This window comes from Protomyctophum parallelum, assembly GCF_964188405.1.
Source record: "Protomyctophum parallelum genome assembly, chromosome: 1".
NCBI lineage: Eukaryota > Metazoa > Chordata > Actinopteri > Myctophiformes > Myctophidae > Protomyctophum > Protomyctophum parallelum.
In genome coordinates this window covers 72,092,767-72,114,355 of record NC_139697.1, presented here as the reverse complement: position 1 = coordinate 72,114,355, position 21,589 = coordinate 72,092,767, and the positions used below count along the sequence as shown (strand labels likewise).

Genomic DNA, 21,589 nt, shown 5'->3' with positions numbered 1-21,589 from the left:
GGGGCAGGTTATAAATGGAAAGTGGAATGGAAACATGATTGTAATGTCTGCATGCATTCACAAATAATTATCAAACACCAAATTCTCAAGGTTTATTTTTTTTTTCTCCCCTTTTCTTGGTGACATGGCAGCAGCAGCTCCACAATGGTGTCTGTGGGACCAGCATTCACACAGCCGTTAAGTAGAAAAACAATACAATGCTATACCAGAGAACAACCCCACAGCCCATTGCTGTTGAATGAAAAAAGCCAAACATTGAAATACTGCATGTGAGTAACTCAACAGCATCTACTTTCAATATACAGTACAGGTATATTGTGGCAGAATCCTAACATCCCACAACTTTCAATTGTCGTCAAACGAAATACTTAATCCCGGAACTCTAGAATAAAACATTCGTAGCAGAAACGATGCAGAGGAGATTCTGAACAAAACAAACTATTAAAAAATTGGCCATCAAAGCGACAAATAGCATTTATTTCCATCCCGCGCGTACAACGTATTTGTGCCATAAACTAGCCCATTCGATATTTTAAGAATGCATTACTTTTGTTTTCTTCAACAGCAAAGAAAAATAAAAGTATTTAGGAAGAACATGCCAAGAAGGCTGACTGATGTATTTACAAAGAACGCTCCGTGTCTTCAAGAGGAGAGGCTACTACATCATCAATAACAATTACAGAGGTGCGAGAGCCAAACAGAGGAGTAGTAGAGGTCATCTGATAGGACTTTTCAAAGCCGATGCCGATATTTGGAAGAACAGGAAGGCTGATAAACAGATTTTTCTCTCTCAAGGATACTAATAGCCATAATTAATGTACTGATCTCTGTACACTAAAAGGCATTTGATATTACAGTACTGTCGGAGTACAAGCCTTTCATTCAAGGCAGGCATGTTTTCTATATTTTACATTTCAAGCAATTTAATCACTCTTACAATTTAAGAGTAGTGCTGTTATTTTATGCATGTGAACACATTTAGAACTACACCGGATAATCAACATCATTATCAACCAATTTGCATAAACTATAAAAAACACTAAATTCGAAAGAAATGTGTGAGAAAAAAACCTCTCAAAATCTGCCACATCCTTAGCCACCGATCCAACACAGTACCGATATGGTACAAAACGCAAACATCGGATAGATCAGTCTACCCGGTATATCGGACTACATCTACAGTAACATTTTCAGCCGAATCTATACTCCATAGTATGACGTGTCGACGTGTTGTTAGCTTGCACATCACATGTGATGGAGCACAAATGGAGCATACATTAAGCTTCAAGGAAAGCAACGGATGCAGGGGCAGGGGGGGTTGGGGGTTGGCGTGCAGCTGCAACAGTTAGTCAATGTCCATTTCAGGTAGTTGCTTCTCCGGTGTCGTTTTCTCTGTGCCTGCAGGTGTGCTCTTGTCTGGGCTATCCGCCTCGGGCTCTGCACCCTCCTGGCCGTTGACTGGCCCGTTCTCCGTCTTCTCCTCCTTGGGAGGCTCCACCTTGGGCTTGGGCTTGGACACCACAGGGTTGCAGGAGGAGTACAGCTCCTGGAGAGAGAGAGAGAGAGAGAGAGAGAGAGAGAGGAGGAAAATTAAACCGCTTGCCGTTAGAAGAGGTTATTTATTTGACTGACTGACGGCTTTATATAATGTATAAAATATAGGACAAGAAGAAGAAAAAAAAAAGTTTTTAAATAAAGGCTCAGTCCATGGTGAACGAGGCGAGTTGTCTGAAGAGCCACAAGGTCTGCGCGCTGATTTACCGTAACCAATTTAGACTCGAGACCGAGATTTAAAAGAAATAAGCTCTTTCAAGATTTATATATATTTGTATCATAAATAGCAGATGTACAAGCTCGCAGCGCGGCACAAAGTGATGCGCTGTGAGTATGTATATCTACTATTGTAGAAATAGGCAACGCTAGAAATCTAAAATGACTCCCGGTTTGAATGGGTTAAACTGAGTCATGCTTTTGTCGCACAACCTCGCACATACGCAGGACATTTCGTGACCCAAAATAACTAAATAAGCTCTCCCCAAAAAATTTAGCCTTGGAATAGTGACTCTCAAGTGACTCTCACGGATGTACAGTACCTTGATTTTCGCATAGATCTCATGGACTTTGACGGCGGGCTCCAGAGTGAGGGCCTGTTTGCTCTGTTGGTTCATCGTGCTGTTCATCCACACCATGGCCTCATTCACCTGCTTGTCCACTCTGAGGACCTCCAACTCGTCCAGGTGCTCATACAGCTCGTCCTGGAGGTGGGTTTACAATGTTATGGGACTATTTATATACATAACGTGTATTTTATGTACGTCCATAAGCCATGATTTATATTTTGTCATGCGACAGTGTCCAGTATCGGAGATAGCAGATCTACAAGTTCACAATACAGTGCATAGCGATGCAGTTTGAGCTTGTAGATCTGTATTGTTATTAGTAACGGCACATTATTAGTATGTAATAACAATAGTAGAAATAATAACTTTGCTAATATTGACGTGTTCAAAATTGTTACAAGAAACAGACAGATTTACGAAAGTTTAAAACGACAGTGATTATAATATAATACATTTAAACTTTATTTATATAGCTTAACAACTTTGTATATCAAATAATTAAATTTATGAATGCACTAGGCATTCATTTGTTTCTAAGTAAACACATTTTGTGATTATGTTGATATATGTATTAAATTAATGTTGTGATTTACCTTCGTCTTGTAAGCTTCAATGATCTTCATGTACAACTGGATCTGTTTGCCCAGTTCCTCGAATGCTTTTGGTCTCTCCTGGGCCTCCATGTACCTCTCCTGAATAGGTTGGCCTAGTTTCTATAGTGAGAGATGACATTTAGAGGTTCACTCAGATGACATGGAAAACTAGGAAAAATGTCCTCCTCAGAGCACAGGTCTCCGCCAAGTCAATCTTAGCCAATCAGGATGGAATGTGAAAACTCGGACAGTTCCATCTTAATGACCCGACTATGGAGATAAATTAATGTGTAGCAATTTGCATGAAATTTTGCAAAAATCGGCTATGAAAATATGAAAAATCTGAAAGATCGGTCTTGATCACATGACTATAGAGATTATGGGCCCTTATCCCTTATCCCTAAATGTATTTGCCATTTTGTACTCTTTAAAAAAAGATTTGCATATAGTTCAACTAGCCAATCTACACGTTGTGTAGATCGGATATTTTAACAATTTTAAAAGGTTTTTCAAAATACAAAAAAATTGGCAAATAAGTTTAGGGATAAGAGGTAAGGGATTTGAGGCATTTTGTTCCAAACGGACCATTCTGCAAATTTTGGAAGCCAATTTTAGCCAATCAGAATGAAATATGAAAAAATCTGACAAATAACAGGCCAAAGTGAAAAAGACAGACGAACACACACAAGGATGGACGGACAGGGGTAAAAACATCTCAGACATAGTCTCTTCGTCAGGCAGAGACAAATATAACCTTTTGGTTGGATATCACAGTTTGTGGTGTAATAAGAGAAGATGTTGAAACTCTCGTACAGTACAAATATTTGGACTTCACAGTCACAGTAGCCCACAAGAATTCCCCACTTTTGTGCTACCCAGTGGAAAAACCCTAAAACTGTAACCTGACTCAACGGCCCAAATGGATGTAATAACTAGTAACTACTTATTAATGAATTGGAGCTTTAAATAAAATGCTTTTTTTTGCCTGTATCACCTTCAGTTCGCCAAGCTTGTCGATGTAAACTTGTTTCTGTTGGTCCTCTCCGTCCTCATACAGCCAGTTCTCTGTGTCCTCCAGTCTTAATGATAACGTGTCTCTGTCCTGCGTTTGTGGGACGATAAGAGGGCATTTATTTCAAAAATCTCCACGGCTGTCACTTCAGACAGCCAGTGAGTATCAATTGACTCGTTTTTCTCTAACCTAATCAATTAGTAAAACTTCAGTGAGCCATTTTTGCCATGTGGATACATTTAAAAATATGTTCCCACTATTCAAATATTATTATTCAGAATGGAAATGGGTAGCTCAAGGCAGAGAGGATGAAGGGCATGAAATGCCTTATGTATACTTTGTTGTAATGGTGGACAATCTACAAGCTAGAAAATCTACAAGCTCTCAACACATTGCATCGTGACAGTTTGTGAACTTAGGTTGGTGTGATATTTTCAGTGAGCAATATGTATCCATGTAACGCACATCTCGATACAGAATCAAATTGGGTATCTTGCAACAAGTGAACCACGACATTCTATCTAGTTCTGATTAATTGAAAATGGTGGAAGTTTAATGCTTTATCACGGTGTCGTCCACAGTAAGTACGTTTTTGTATTGACCTGTGCTTTGAAATGTACCCATTCTGCATACTGTTAATACATTTTCAATCATCAATCAAAGATATGTTGTAAAAGAGTGCTACTCACGGCTTCGCCCACAAACGTCTCCAGCACGCCGTGCAGTTTCTCTCTCATTTCGTAGACGTACTCCTCCACATAATTCTTAGCATCGTTCCTCTCCTTCTCCAGCTTGTCCTGCATGATCATCTTGCCCTGGAACAGATCAGAGGACGTGGAATTAATTAAGGGCCATCCACACCAAGAACTATAACTATACATATATTGTTTAAAGAATTGCTGTCAAGTGGATGGCGGAGTCCACACCACAGATATAACAACATCGGCTACTGATATCGCTGGGATCAATTTCAACAATAGACACACTTGACAGCCAATCAAAAGTCGTAAAATGCGTACGTTACACATGGAGCTCCATGCCAATGGCTTTTTGACTTGAGGTCAGAAGAGAGAATTTGTTTTGTATTTGAAGATGGTACAAAGGCGTGGCTGTAACAAATGTATTTAGTTTTTCCGTTTGTTGGGTGAACAAGGCAGCCTTAACCTGACTCCGCATATCGCTCCGATCAGCATTTGATCGGACTACATCGTCTCTGCCCGAGAGGGACCAGATGGGAGCAGGAACTCACTGCTGCCGCCATCTGGCAGAGTCAGTTTAGGGCAGCCTAGGCTAGCAAAAAACGAATTCCATCCATTAAACATATTTCCGATGCTTGGCACAAAACCTACAGAAGCAGACAAAAAGAGTGATAAAAGCAGCTATTCATTCTTTGCCAGATAAAGACACTGCCTTAAGTTACCACCAGGCACAGAGCATGCAGAGATGCATTATCTGAGTGCTGGTCTTTTCAAAGCATTACCTCATTCTCCACAAACAGATTCAGTGTTTGGATGGGTAGCTCCCAGTGCAGAGTGCTCTCTATCGGGAGCTCCACTGTCTTCGTTTTCACTTTGGGCTTCTTCGCCTGCGGAGGCTGATCTGTCTTCTTCTCCTGCTGCTGCTTGACATCATCTGGTGATGTCTGACAACAGGGCGGAGAAATACGTTTAGATTATGCATATACGACTGCTTCACCCCCCCTCCCCCCCCAAATTACAAAATTACCATCATAGGCATCATATTCATGTGTGCACTAGTCCATTTTGTTCTAACCACCGTGCGTATGTTGGTGAATCAGAATCAGTCAAATTGAAGGGAGTGTTCCCGCAATTCTTAATTCATAATGCCATGCTTCAACAACTCCATATAAAACCCGATTCATAGCTCACACTTCATTGAACGATGATGTTTGGCACCGAAAATAGCTCACAACACGCCACATTGCCACGGATGCAACGTGTTGTGAGCTTGCAGATCTGATATTTTCTGGCTGCAACAGAGCAAGAAGTAAGCATAAGGAAGACACCAAGGTCATCTTGTCACTCGTAGGGTCCTCCTGTCCTATCCATAAATGTAACTATTATTATCACCAATAGAGCATCACAGTCCCGCCCCCTCGAGAGACAAAGCCAACACATTTAACCTACTGTGTGTACAATGAATGCTTCATGATTCTTGCAAAAGCAAGTCAACAAATTTGAGAAAGAACAAACTTTTGCACAACATGTTTGTATGCAGGTTTAAAGGACAGATTTGTTCTGATAGTTGACATTCAGTGAGAGTGAGAAAGTCATAAGGCCTCATTCACTGACAGCTATTGTTGAGCGTAGACTAGAGTTACTGTCGGTAAAGGAAAGCAAAACTAATCTGAAAAACAACCAGGAAATCATCTTAATACGGTAAGTTAAAAATGATGATGATGTACTTGCCTTACTGAGTAGTATGATAAAGAATGAGTAAAAACAGACACTCTAATAATTAGAGTTGGGTTAGTGTTGGAATGACACTAAAGGCCAGAAGCTGATATTCAAGGATAAAGTCTAATCGTTTATCAATAGACATGAGAAAACCCATAGTTAATCGTTATTATCACACCTCCATGTCCTCCGTTTCTGATTTCTTTTCTCCGTTGGTTTCGCTCTGTGATTTCTGCTCGTCCTGGTCCACCTGCATTTTATTCTGACATTAGACAAGATACACAAGTACAACATACAAGAACTTTAGGGAAAGATTTGGTGCTGTGACAATTTCCTCTGGAGATTTACTGTGCCTGCCTATTAAATGTGTTTAATTGAGCAGCATAATAGCATTGTACTGTATATTTTGAAAGGACCACTTCATGACTTTAACATATCTTCATATAATTGGTCCTCACTAATGGTCATGATAAAATTGCACAATAATCTTCTACTCAGTCTGTGTCTCATATGAGGGTCAGTTCAGAAACCAGTCCACCAGTGACATCAATGGGGAATCCAAGCTAATCTATTTCTATTCCTGAAAAGTTGCAATGCGAAAATGGTAGCCATCATTCTCACGATAAAAATAAATAATAAATAAATAATAATAATAATAAATAAAAATCTAAATATATACATATATATAACAATAATGTCACTGGTGGACGGGTTTCTGAACTGCCCACAGCCCTCCTATGTGACACAGACCGAGTAGGAAACAAGAAATGATGAGTCAAATTTGTCAGGTGAAACAAACGCTGCCCCTGTTGTCCCCCCGTATTATTATTATTATGATTTTAGTGACGTGTACAGTATGTTTCTGTGTCACAACCTCGCGGCCGTTGTTTGCGTTAATTTCCGACATTTCACCTGACAAAAAATGGTGGTATTTTATCATGAACATTAGTGAGGGTTGAAAAGTGGTCCTTTAAGAAAGCCAAGTGCTGTTAGAACTCTGCTGGTATGGTGTTAGGCTTGCATATGTCTGTCTATACTCATACTTCTGGTGACATGTACATTAAATGTAGTGGTGCCAGTAGAGCAGAGAAATCCTATGCCTACTGCTTTTAAAACGAATCATATCCCAATATGAAGGACCATTCAAAAGTCTTTGCATCGGTTATTTTTTTAGTGTTTCCACCATTTTTAGTTACTGTCACCAGACTATCAATAGGCAGAGATGGCCAATTATCTTGTCAAGCCTGCGTGGGACTCTGGCTCAATGAGTGCTTCAAATTCATGACCTCGCCATCATTTATTTGCCATTACTTTTAAGGAGGGGAGTGTTGGAACATAGGATATATTCTTTTAATTAATTTAAACAGTTTCACAGCTGGTTTGTAAACCACAGATGGTGTCGGATACGTCAAACGAAAAATACCAGACGAGTTACAGTCAGGCATTAGAGATAAATCACATCTATCGCCTCAAAGCTGTTCTGAGCTTGTTAAGACATGATGTCGACATTCCCAACCCGTGACATGAATAATTACTCATTAACGAGAACTAGGTGTGTGCAAACCCTTCTGTTCAGTATGTCAGTGCCAAAACATGCACACACACAGACACCCACACACACACACCTCTTCGTCTTTCACAGCCTGTTCCATCTCCATGGGCTCCTCGCCCTCAGCAGGTTTGAGGATCTCGACTAGCGAGGCGGTGGATACGCTGAACACCCCGTGTATGTTGACACGTACTTTCACCTTGACCTTTGAACTCTCACCGGACGCCTGGGGGACCACGTTTTGGACCATGAACTGACCTGGCAACGGAAAGTAAGGACAGAAGGTCAGAACAGGATGGGGAGAGAGGGTTTCCTGAGCTACAGTACACAGGACATTTTATATCAAGATACAAAATATTCCTTGTATTGTATCTTTCAACAGGGTTTCAAAGGAAAATGAATCTCCCTTCAAAAGTTGCAATGAGCCCAAATATTTAAGTGCACATCAACAGAAGGTAGAGGGGAAAAGTAGCACAAACACAGCTGTGGCATTAATCAATGTGATTACATAATAAGAGGCAGAGGCTAGAAGGCACTTATTGACTGATATTCTGGAAGGCTCCCTAAAGTACTGCATATATACTGCAGTGTATACTGCTATATTTATGAATAACAGAACATCTGTGGGCATTCTACTTAACGCACAGATAACAAGGTATATGTCAACTAAATGTTTAATCTGTCTAACAAAAGAGGGGATGATGATGGGCGCTGCACTTGGAATATGACAACCAACATTAAGTATACTCTTAGAATTTGTGTATGTATACAAATAATTGAAGTAATGTTAATATATTATCCCTTTGTACACGGATGCTCTGTTCATATAAAACATTTAATGCTTAATATATACTCCATAGTACAGTATAGGGCAACACCACTGTACAATTTAGTATAGCTCAGGCTTCTGGTGTGGTGGGTACCTATAGTGGCATTGGGGTACGGCAGCTCTTTAAGGTCATTATAATAGGCTTCCAGGGAGAAGGGCTCTCTCCGGTAGAAGGTGAGGACCTTGGAGAAGGGGGCGGCGTGGTTCTTTGTATAAACCTCACATTCACTGCAAGAAAAGAGAGAGACAGGAATCACTTTATTGGTTACACGAGGTCATTGGACTTGATCAGTGTCGGCTGCAGTGCAGTGACCATCTGGAGCGTTTTGGGGGTTCGGTTCGGTTCCTCAAGGGCACTTTGAGTCTTGTGAGAAAGTACTGCGATTATGCATTTAAAAAGAAAAATGATAGAACCACGTGAGGAAAAAGAAAACATTCAGACAGGTTGGCATGTCTTGAAGCAGGCTTCTATGGTGATATGTAAAATTAGGCAATCCGAAACGCGGCCCTCTGCCGTTCTTGTCCATCAGGTCAGCTCATGTGAAATTGGCACGAGTGCCTACCTCAGTCCCTCCTCGGCCGCTGAGGTCCATTTTAGGGAGATGGGGTATGGGACAACATCTGTGATGGAGAACTCTCTGACTTTGAAGGCAGGTGACAAGATGGCACACTAGGAGAGAAGAGGAGACTTAAAGTGTATCGTCACATCACAGCTAGGTTTGCAGGTGTAAAAGAGTCTGGGTGAAATTATATTCTGTACAAGCTTCAACAATTTGCCGTTAAAAAATATAGTCATGACTCATGAGAATGGAGAACCAAACAAAGGACAACCATATCAAATATACATAAGGTGTGCTAAAGAAATCTCTTGTGCAAGTAAGATGCATCACTTAGCAGCAGATATCAAACATTTAAGTGTATACATAAATGCTAGTGCAGCAACAACGGAGTGTATTCATAGTCATAATTCTCTACATAAGTGAAAATGCGTGTGAGAGGAGAGGAGAGATCAACCCCTCTGTCACATAAATGTTTCGTTTCCACTTGGCCCAAGTGTACTACTGCGGTCCCGGTCACTGCCAACCTGCCAATGTTGGTAATGTCCACAAGCCACGAGGGCTTTCACCTGGGCAGCATGGCGTGCAAGGAGGTTCAGGCTATCTGCCCCAGATCCCCTACATACTGAACAGCTGCCCAGACCAACCAGCTAGGGTCGTTACTACAGCGACAACGACACGATCCCTCCCTGGCTTACCACCCATACCTGGCCAAAATGGAGGCACCACTGTCGGGAAGTCAAGTGACCCCTTGGTGGCACTTTGTGATGATGAGTGTTACAGCCCCCCGAAACTGTACAGTGAGAACACAAATATAAACTGTGCCTCCAACAACACTGAAATCCTGGCCATAAAACATTCAGTGAACTAGAAAAAGTGCCCTTCCGGGCACAGGTCTCCACCAGGTTATCCACAGATCCGTGCAGTTAGAGGTAAAAACACTTTTTGGCCAGTTATAGCGCCACCTTGAGGCTGAGTTGAAATTGTTCATGTGGCATTTCGTCCTCGGCTTAGTGGGAATGTGGGTGCACAATTTCACGGAAATCACGCGATGTGTTCATGATTTGCAGCATTTTGTTTGAAACTGAGCACTCCTGTGAACTTTGGAAGCCAATCTTAACCAATCAGGATGGAGTCTGATAAATCTGAAAGACCCGTTTCGTTGAATGGCTCTAGAGAGACTGTGTAGCAATTTGCGTGATGTTTGGACAAAATCTGTAGGTGTACTGTGCAAAAACGTGTTTTGCACAAAGCGGCCTCCTGGTGGCGCTATAACAGGCCGTTCTGGAAAGTTTGGGGCAGAGGTTCATGGTTGGCATCCAGGGAGTGTGTGTGCAAAATATGGCATTGAAAAACTTGTTTTGCACAAAGCGGCCTCCTGGTGGCGCTATAACAGGCCGTTCTGGAAAGTTTGGGGCAGAGGTTCATGGTTGGCATCCAGGGAGTGTGTGTGCAAAATATGGCATCGACCGGGTTAACGGTGGCCGAGATTAGCTGTTCACGGACGGACACACGGACACACGGACGGACGGACGGAGTGCAAAACATACTCTCTCCCCATGCCTTCGGCCTGGTGGAGACAATGAGTGTGTGTGTATGGGGGGGTGGGGGGTACCTGCAGGGCACAGCCTCTGGCGACGGCTTCATCAAGATTTAGGGTGGTGCTCAGCTCCTTGCCGAAGAACTTGCTGATTCGTTCTTTGATGGAGGGGATCCTGGAGGCCCCGCCCACGATCTCCACCGCGTATATGTCTTCCTTCTTCAGCTCTGGACACGGGAAGCAGCATGGGTTAAATTTAAAGGACCGATTTCTATTGATATGCACTGACCTAAGCAAAATACTACATTTAGGCTAGGCCAATCTATTCTAGATGAATAGTAGTCAGAATTTTAATTGTAATAAATAAAAATAAAAAATGTATATGCAAGCACAAAGCAAGCATTTTAAGCACCGTACAAATGAATGCTAACTGGTGAAATGCATTATTTAGCAGTGTAAAATCTCCTGTCTTCTTTAAGGACCACTTCACCACTTTTCAACCCATCTTCATATAATAGGTCCTCACTAATAATCATGATAAAATGGCACGATTTCTTTCTACTCAGTCTGTCTCATAGGAGGGCTGTGGGCAGTTTAGAAAACTTCCTCCAGTGACATCATCATTAGGCAGATTTTTTTACAAAAATGTTTAGATTTTCATTATCGTAGTTGGAGTAGTCAGCTGTGGGGTGGGGGGAGGGAACTGTGACGGACATTGTGTATTTGTTTTTTTAACTGTATGTAATGTGTTTTATTTTCGTTTTATTTTTCATTTTGTCATTATTTATTTATTTTGTTCTGTATTTATTTATTGTTGTCAAAACATTTCGTGATAAGATTTTGTTTGTATTTGTGCTGCCATGGGGATGTGGGGTGGAAAGATATATGTCAATTGTTTTGAAAATACTTATTTGTACTGTAAAAGAAAATCAATAAACATGTTTTAAAAAAAATAGATTTTCATTATCGTGAGAACGATGGCTTCCATTTTCTAATTGCAACTTTTCAGTACTAGAAAGCCTGCAGTTTCTATTAGCTTGTATTCCCTATCGATGATGTCACTGGAGGACGGTTTCTGAACTGCCCACAGCCCTCCTATGAGACACAGACTGATTGAATTTGTCATATTATAATTAGGGATGCACCGATCCGATACTCGTATCGGAGATCGGCGCCGATCCAGGCTAAAATTCTAGATCGGGTATCGGATCGGTGGCCGATCCATTATCCGATCCGATCCGATAATTATGTGTAATTACAGTATGAAAACAACTCTACCTCCTCTGTGACACAGCAGTGTAGTATTGACAGTATAACATGTGGAATGCAGCCAGGCTAGCCTGCGCACACATTAACCTGGTCTAATTGTTGCACAGTTATTTAATAAATAATTCAGTGCATTTATATCTGTGTTTGTTACATTTTGTTTTACAAAGTTGGGAAAGTAATGTTTAAGTCAAGCCTTGATGTTGCCTTACACAAAATAATGATTCCAGACTCCACACAGTGAGGCATACAGCTTAATAGGTTATTACGTTTCTTTGTGGGGGGTATCGGATCGGTACTCTGTATCGGCAGATACTGGACCCCCATGTATCGAAATCGGTATCGAATGCCAAAAAGCCAGATCGGTGCATCCCTAATTATAATAAGATAGGTTGAAAAGTGGTCCTTTAAGACACCTCACAAGCATTCAAGTGTCTATCTACACACACACACACACACACACACACACACACACACACACACACACACACACACACACGTTAAGGAGTCAGGCTTCCAGTGCCCAAAGGGTTGGGTTATGACAGCAGAGGGTGGTAGCAGAGAGTGTGTGAGTGAGAGAGTGTGTGTGTGTGTGTGTGTGTGTGTGTGTGTGTGTGTGTGTGTGTGTGTGTGTGAGAGAGTGAACTTTGTGTGTGTGTGTGTGTGTGTGTGTGTGAGCACGTGACTGCGGGGACTCCAGTTGCTATTACGTCCATGTGTACTCACTAGTTTGTTCCATGACACTGCGCAAGGGAGCCTCCACTTTGGCCAGCAACCCCGCACACATGTCCTCGAACTGGCCCCTGGGAACACGTAGGTCATACATTATTAATAGACACAGACAGATACACAAACAGACACATGCATATGCTCAGAGCATATGACAGAGACAGACACAGATAGAGATAGCTATGCAGAGACAGAGTATAGTCCTGTACTTGGCCTGTGTAGACCCATTCGCAATTTGGGAATTTCTCACTTGAACTGACTCAGTGGGTCCCTAGACATGAAAGATCACAGAGGTGTTTGTCCGGCCATAGTGGTGCGAATTGTGCAATGGCCAAATAAAAAATGGCCACCATCGGCTATAACGAAAATCCAACAATTTTACCTCAATTTTGCAATTCCGAAGACCACAGCAATCCATCTCCCAGTAGTATAGAAGATTAATGGAAAATTACAAAAGAATCGTTCACTTTGTGACGCAAGCATGAATTTCGTAAGGGCCACTCTTATGGGAAAAATCACTAGACACTAAAAAATACAAGATGGTGACCTTTTACTTGAAGAAGGCTGATGACGTGTCATTCAAACAGCAATACGGTTGCGCAAAAACCCAGCCCAGCCTGCCTCTGATTGGCCCCCATCCTACTACTAGTAAGAGGTATTAGGGCGTCCACAGGGCGGAGCATTCTCACATTCTAGTACAGCTACAAAATCACACTCTGGCAGTCATCTCGGTAGCGTGTCTCGCTAGTCATTAGACTCCCAATCCACACCTACAGGGTTCGACTCCCGATGCCACCACTATTTTTCCAACAACCGCAGACTACTTTTTAGACGATGAAGTATAGTTTTAGACTACAACTTTTGATGCGGAAACTCGCGCTTTACCGCGCTCGGTGGTGGTGTCTCTCGTGGGTCAAGTTAGCTTGAGCCGACTCGAGTTGCAGCCCGATATGGACCTGTTGGTACTCAAATGTTGGTACTCTAAACATAGGGACATAGCTGTTCCTTGGAGTGGTTGCACCACTCAAAAATAACCATGGAAACTGAATTTTGAGTGAACTTTGTCCAATTATCAATAATAAATGTTCAATCTCAATACACTATTACTTTTACAGTAATAGTCATGTTCAATCACTCAATAGCGTTCCAGGCTGAATCACTGTCTAAATCTCAACTGAAGGTTCATGTAATAGATTTATTTCACACTATCAATGTTTTATGGTGTGTAATAGTCTGTGCACTTGCTTATCGGCTAGGTACTCAAACAAATAAATCCTTTGATTCATACGGACATGGAAACATTCCGCTTGCAGCGAGCCAGCCTGCCTTCACCACTCTTCTCATTAGACAGGTCAATGCCCATTCACTTTACTTACCGGTATGCCACAGAAACGACACACTACAGCACGTCGTCCCCCATGATTTCCATCACATGGTCGAAAACCATGAGAGACAGACTCAGACACTTTAAACCATGAAAAACCACACAGTACAGGCTATAGGCTTGAGGAACCCATGCACAGAACTCTATATTATATTGTCTTTCCAAGGATGGCTAGCTAATTATTTTGAAGGAGAGCCTTTTCTGTACAACAATGACAGCAGGCAACTTGTCTTGAAATACAATAAACAGTCTGGATAATCCAATATCAAAATGAGATTTACAATTATATTCAGACTGGAAAGTATCATTTTCTTATTTTAAATGACGTTAAAATGGTCTCTCTCACAGGTTTTCTTCCATGCCTGTTTCATTGCATCGTGATAGTATTTTACAACGCTGTTCTGACAAGATACGCTGTGATTGGCCAGCTGGGGACTTTGGGGTAAATGCTCGCCCCAAAACATGATTTACGATTCTGTGCGTGCACCTTCTTCTAGGCGGCTCGCCTCATACAGAGTCACGTCGTAACATTTAAAAAAAAAGTTTGGTTATATTGTCATGTGGCTTCAGGTCAACTGTATTCGCACATTGGCAGCCATGCGGAGACACACAGCTGCTCATTGCTTACATCACCACTTTGTGCTTAATCTGTTGGTGATATCACATACTGTAGTTAGAGTGTGTGTGTGTGTGTGTGTGTGTGTGTGGTGTACAACAGTCTAGACAGGACAGAAGCATCCATTATACCTGTGGTGTTGGGCACTGACGATATAGGCTGGCATGTGGACTTGGTATAAGGAATAGAACAATGCACGTAAAGAAGGATAAAGGCATATTACAAAACATTCATTGTGATAATGACTTATGAGTTTAGAGACTTTACATCACACACTGACCTGTTGAGTTTACCGGACACATCGATGTCATTCATGAAACACTCTATGTTGAGGGGGAGGTCGGATGAGTTGGCACTCATCAGCTTTTTGAGTTTCTCACACTCCTGGTAGAGTCTGACCAGCGCCCGTGGCTTAGACCGGACATCAAGCTTGTACTTCTTCCCAAACTCCTCGCAGAAATGGGTCACGAGGACCTCGTCGAAGTCCTTCCCGCCGACCCCCGATTCGAATGCAGAGGCCAGGATCTACAATATCAACAAGATCCTCTTCCTTAATTTCCCTTTGCATGTGGATCATTTATTCTAATAATTAATAACCAATGAAATGTGGGGCATTTAAAGTCATTACATTAGTGTATGAATTTGCATTTCTGCCCTTTACCCCTGTGTATTTCCAACACTCATCTTCATCATCATGGTGCACAGTCTCAAATTCCATTAGATGTATCGTGTGAGTGCCTGCATGATTAGTGCAAGTGTGAGTACCAGGAAATGATGCAACACCACTGCTCAAAACCCACCTTGAGTTTCCCCTTGTTGAAGGCACACACTGAAACCTGGTACCCGGAGTGTCCTATGTCTACAAACACCACTACCCTGGGCTTCTCCTCGGGCGCTGGCAGGTCCTGCTTGTAGATTCCGTAAGCCAGGGTCACTGCAACAACACAGAAGAGTGTGAATCATGCCTCAAGTCTGTGCTCGCTGTGGTGCAAGTTAATGCCACTTTCCTGAACATGACTGCTTTCTTCAAAAGCTCACAATACTTTTCTGTAATACTGTGTATTCTTCATGTGACCACCACTCGCTGACTTGAGGTGCGTTACCCGTTCAAATCATATCATATAAATAACGGTAATTTCAGACTGCATTTCAGTAATTTATTCTTGCATTTTTGACAGGAGACAAACGTTTCGGCTATCCAGCCTTCATCAGTGATGAAGGCCACACTGATGAAGGCTGGATAGCCGAAACGTTTGTCTCCTGTCCAAAATGCAAGAATAGATTACTGAAATGCAGTCTTGTGTGTGAAAGCCATTACCATTATTTATACTGTGTATTCTGAAATATCATGGTGGTGCATGCACCCAGACCTACAACTAACACAGCTAGAACATTTTCCACATTTCCAACGCAATTAGCCAAGTGGTTAAGGCAAGTACCAGGTTCGAATCCCAGACTGGGTGGACCTTTGCTGCATCCATTATACTGATATCAATAAAGGCAAGAAATGCCCAACAAAATAACTCAACTAAACTGGCCAGTTTTGCCCCAAACCCATTCTGTGGGGAACCCCTTTTGGTGTTTTAACTAAGAATTTTGTTATACTTTAGCTATTGAAAAATAGCAGATTTACAAGCTCATAGCGCCACCGAGTGGCGCGCTATGAGCTTATAGTTCTGCTATTTCTTTTAAATCGTAAAAATGCGGCACAAATTTTTGAATATATATTCTTTCAGAATACTTTTGTTTTTAAATTTCTACGTCAGCAATCCCATAAAATTCAGATTAGATGACTGGAGTGAGTGAGCATTCACCATCTTGGGAATTTGTCAAACTCTCTACACTCTCTAGGACTCTTGACATTTATCTGGGGATTAAAGTGATGCTAGTTTCCTCTCACAAGGATATGCGTTTTTGGTGGCTGTTTGAACAACCGATATCAGCCACAGAGAGAATTTTTTAAACTTCTTTCAAACTTGCATCTTTATTTTGGGCATGACATTTTTCACGTTTTCAAATATTGCCAATCTACAAGCTCACAATGCGTTGCAAGTTGCAAATCCATACATAGTTTTCTTTGAGCTCCATTTGTAGCATTCATACTTGGGGTTAATTTCTGGTTTTGAGTTCCACATCCTTCACCAGCAACAACAAACTTATTCTTGTTGGATATATTCTATTTGAATAAAAGGCCAATTTTCTTAAAGCTGGGCCTGTACTAGTTCATGCATTTTGAGTAGCAATTAGTTCAAATATATTTTTAATTTCACTTCCAACGGCAAAACAGTACTACTACATAAATATAAAGCAAATACCTGCCAATGCATGTCAGACACCCTTTATGCAATATAATATAATGAATTGTAAGGGTGAATTGAGTTCAAATAGTATCAGTAAGTAATGGGAAAAGAATGCATATTTCTGCAGTAGGAGGTCCCTGTCATTTACCTGCAGTGGTCTCATTCATGAGCCTTAAACAGTTAAGGCCTGCAATCTGAGCCGCATCCATCACAGACCGCCTCTCTACGTCAGTGAAGTAGCTTGGGACCTGAGAGGAAGAAGAACAAAACTTGGTGGTGGTTTACAGCTCAATGTGTCAAGCATTGCTAAGGGGTTCATTTCACACAGGGGACCACCAATATTTAAAAAATGCACGCATGTTCCGTGAACCTGTAGCATTGAATACATGCATCTACCAAATGGCACATAACATTTTATTTTGATTTGAAGTATTTATAAGATCCCCATTAGCTTACTGGGCAACACAGCAACTACTCTTCCTGCAGTCTCATGTGAGATCTAATGAGAAAAGACGACATGCACATCCCAAAGAACAATAATATGGGTGCTGGATCAAATACCTTATAGATTAGCTCCCATTAAGAGGATTGCAATTATGTCACGTGACACGTTGAACAACAAGAGCTTCCTCTAATTTCTCAATCGTATTTAGCTCAAGGAACATTTCAGAAGTCTTGTAGTATGTTCACATAATTATACTTCAAGGTACTCAATTCTCAAAAGTCTGAGGAAGGGATTCTTGCTCGAAACATTACGTCATTGCAACAAAATAATTTTAATGAGAGCCATTTGGTGTATGGAAAACTAACACAAATAATTAACATACAAGTACAGGCATAATTCACTAAAGCCAATTAGCCTACAGCCAGAATAATGCCCAAAGCTGTGGAGAAATCAATAGTTTGCAGTTTTTTTTATGCCTTTCGTTGTTAACAATGCATAAACTGACTGCCTCACAAGATATCTGGATAATGTTTCCTGATTTGTCACTTAGAGCAACAGCGCAAAACATCTCCTTGTGTGAAAGCACCGAGAACTAAAGTTAGCTATTGGCTTCAATAATAATAACATCTCAGTCGTGAGAAATCTCTAATGCTGATGGGAACTGTGTTCCCAAAAGTTATGCCATCTCGCTGAAATAACTTATCTCAGTGAGATTATAGGACGTGCGCCCTTCGGTGTGTGATGCGGTTGTTATGGTTATGCTCTTGTCATCAAATGACAGAGAACTGAATAAGTGTTAAGCAGTCATAGACATGTCATTGTAACACCCAATTTGGGTGTTTGAAGTGTGCCGTTACACTGGATCTCTTTAAAATAACTTTTAGATTCCTGCCAGACACATACTGAACAATTCATCTAGAACACTGGTATGTGGGATTGGAGTCTGACTAATTTGCAGTATGTCATTAGGGTCCTTAAAATGTCTAAATCCTTTCTAATTTTAATGACTCTTTTTCGACACCCAAAGGGCCCCCTCAGTCTCTGCAGGACTGAGATGGATGAGTCAAGATTGGTGGTGGGCGTCTGTTAGAAATCGCTTACAGAGATAACGCAGTCGGCCACTGGTTTCTTCAGTGCATGCTCAGCAGTCTCCTTTAGTTTGGTCAGCAGCATGGCGCTGACCTGCTCGATGCTGAAGACCTTCTCCTCCTCCATGTACATCACCTTGTGTGAGAGAGTGTGAAATAAAGAGTTAGGCAATTACGTTGTCGTAGCAGATGACTGGCGGATACATACCATCGTTTAATTCAGTACTTCTCCAAGTGAATAGTCTTACTATGTATCTGTAGTTCTGTACTTTAACTTCTGTGCCCTCCTAACTGAAATTCCCCTGTGGGATCAATAAAACAATCAATCTAATGTGACAATGGCAGATGGAAAAAACAGATGCAATGCTTAGAATTTAGCACATTCATTCATTAACCTTATCATGTCAAATCACATAATAGTAATCACATAAATACTAGCATTAATATTGTGTGCATGTCATAATAGGCAAACATTTGGCAAAAATAGGCAAAACATTCTGTGTAAATGCCTGATCTAAAAGCTCACAACACACATGCACTCTGAGCTTGTTCATCAACTACTGTCGGCAAAGAGATTGGTGTAGAGTCTGTAGTGTAGACTAGAGGGAAAAAAGTAGGGGACCAACCTGGGGGGGCCTGGTCAACGTGAATTCTGACTAATATCATGTTTGTTTATACTAAATTGGACAAAGAATTTGAAAACAAGATATGATGTTGCAGATTCCTGATATCCTCGTTCCACTACTGGTGCATATTCCTTTAAAATAACCAAAACAAAACACTGTAGTATAGTTGATCTTACTTTGATGCCAGTTGTGCCGGAAGGCATCTCTGCCAGGTCATACATCAGAGTCGACTTGGCTGACTGAACGTAGGGGTCTGAGATTCCCCTGCCATGGAGACGCTTGAAGCCCTGAACAGTGTTCTTACAATTGGTCACCACCTGGCCAGGAGCAGCAAAGGATTGGAGACGTGGAGAAAGAAATAGAGAGATACGGAACATTTTCCATCAAAGAATTGCCTAGCCTTAATAATGCTCTCGAGGACTGATAAGTGATAATGATGCATCTTTTGGAAATATTGCTGGAAGGTTAATATTAACGGGACTGTACAAAGCAAAGCATCATTGAATCTGGTTTAGATCAGAACAGTGGAAAATAACTGAGTAATAACACTGCTGTTTCGGTTCTGGAAAAGAAAAGTAAAGGTTCATAGCAACGATAGAAGTGAGAGGAATAGAGGAACATACGGTAGGGTGATTTTAGTGACCCTACCTGGCTTTTTGCAGCGGCTCCTATTGTCCGGTTCCGTGGTCCAAATGACACAAAGGACCTGGAAGACACAAAAACTAAATATTCAGCTGCATCTTTAACCAGTCGGTCTGGTCGTACCAATTGGGCATGTAATTATATGGTATTTTTTCTCTCAAAATTTGTTAAAATATCACATTTTCAAGATCACAATGCGTAACATCGTGATGCATGAACGGCTATTTTTGCTATTTATAACTCTAATCCCAACCCATCAATCCAATAATGGCCAAAAACAGATGTAGGAAAACATTTACAGAATCATTATCCAATATGATCCCCTGACAAATCTAGCCTGAAACATCACATAGTATGACATTCATACTGTGCCTTTGTCTATTATTTGGGATGGCTTGAGACCACAATTTAATTACAGATACCGACAACAACATTGAGTATATGCTAATATCCAATACTGCAGCATTTTTTTCTCTTAATCTATAAGCTGTTAATAAGCCATAGTAGCTCATAAAAGTCACATTGCATATACAGTATTGGATTCTGCTCTTTTGCATTCTTTCTTCTTTAAGCTAAAAATACCACTGCAGGCAGTTCTCAGTCAAGTGCTACAATGAGCGGCTATTGTTGTTGCTCCAACAGTATATTGGATATATACCACAGCCAAATGTAATGGTTTAACCAGAATATCCATCTCAAACTAACAAGAAGCATAAAGTATGTTATGATTTGACTAAGTATCAAACAAATTGAAGTTTGTCGCACTCTGCGACGATACTAGACTCAATCACAGGGCCCAATACGGCAACGAATAGACCTAGAATGTAGTAGTATTATTGATTGCTGCAGTTATTTGTAAACTGTAGTCTTGTAGTGCCTGAATTGCTCCACCTATAGCTCTGCATAGGGCTGTGATATAAACACTGCTGTCATCATCGTCCCTGCCAAACACAGATGTCAAGATGCCGGGCGTCCCAACAAACTAATTTGGCTGTGTGTGTTTGTGCGTGTGTGTGTGTGTGTGTGTGTGTGTGTGTGTGTGTGTGTGTGGAAAGCCGAGCAGGGAGGGCGACATCTGTTGCTGCTAGCAGCTCGGGGTAGGGCTGAATATTGACAACAACCTCATGATAGATACGTATCACGATACAGAGTTCACGATACAATATCTATCGCGATATGCGTTGATTTTGAATGGCCGTGTGTCCTACTGAATGTACTTTTGCAGAGTCCTATAAGACCACTGATTGCCGATGTTTAGAAAAATACATTGTCTGAAGATTTTAAGTTTCCAAATCAATTGAAAAACTGGATAATATTTAAACAAAAAGCAAGGAAACAAATACAAATAAAAATAAATAACATTTTGATGGATAAATGCAAAAGTTCTAATCATATATCGGCGGAAACCGATGCTGATGTTAAAGCCGCGTCACACACAGCATTTCCTGCCGTATCGATATGGTATGATACGATACGATTATCGAGCAGGAATACAATACGATTATTGCCATATCAATGAATTGAACCCACCCCTACTCATGGGGTCACGGTGCTTGTTCAGTGGGAGCTGAACTGGGAAGAATAGTGTGTCTTATGTTGAGGTTTGCAGGTAAGGTAACACATTTCACGTTACTACTTTAAAGATAAGTTATTTTCTTTCCATGCGGTTTATTTGAACAAACATTCTGCTTTACTGGGGTGGGCCGCTGTTAAAATACCAAGCTGTTGAGGTATATTTATTTTAAATATACCTCATATTTATTTTAGCAAGTTTATACTTCTATTTTGCATCAAATGTTCTATATGGATCAAATCCTAAGGATATTAACCAGAATAACCACCCCAAAATGATAGGTGAATGAGAGTGTATGAATGA

General features: G+C 41.1%; 1 protein-coding gene across 2 annotated transcripts in view; it reads right to left on the bottom strand.

Annotated features, from left to right (window-relative positions):
- Positions 1–77: 77 nt before the first annotated feature.
- The window catches only part of hspa4a (heat shock protein 4a), a 22,887-nt gene continuing 1,375 nt past the window's right edge, over positions 78–21,589 (bottom strand). The window contains exons 2-19 of one of the 2 annotated variants that reach the window (XM_083786509.1): positions 19,720–19,777; positions 19,248–19,388; positions 18,459–18,581; positions 17,061–17,160; positions 15,413–15,546; positions 14,893–15,137; positions 12,610–12,686; positions 10,693–10,844; positions 9,084–9,190; positions 8,615–8,748; positions 7,768–7,949; positions 6,321–6,404; positions 5,206–5,367; positions 4,415–4,540; positions 3,708–3,815; positions 2,714–2,833; positions 2,094–2,255; positions 78–1,546 (exon numbers count right to left, since the gene is read on the bottom strand). In XM_083786509.1, coding sequence (XP_083642635.1) covers positions 1,346–1,546; positions 2,094–2,255; positions 2,714–2,833; positions 3,708–3,815; positions 4,415–4,540; positions 5,206–5,367; positions 6,321–6,404; positions 7,768–7,949; positions 8,615–8,748; positions 9,084–9,190; positions 10,693–10,844; positions 12,610–12,686; positions 14,893–15,137; positions 15,413–15,546; positions 17,061–17,160; positions 18,459–18,581; positions 19,248–19,388; positions 19,720–19,777 — 2,416 coding nt within the window. In that variant the 3' untranslated portion in view covers positions 78–1,345. The remainder of the gene's footprint in view (positions 1,547–2,093; positions 2,256–2,713; positions 2,834–3,707; positions 3,816–4,414; positions 4,541–5,205; positions 5,368–6,320; positions 6,405–7,767; positions 7,950–8,614; positions 8,749–9,083; positions 9,191–10,692; positions 10,845–12,609; positions 12,687–14,892; positions 15,138–15,412; positions 15,547–17,060; positions 17,161–18,458; positions 18,582–19,247; positions 19,389–19,719; positions 19,778–21,589) is intronic. The other variant, XM_083786510.1, reaches the window with a different exon arrangement.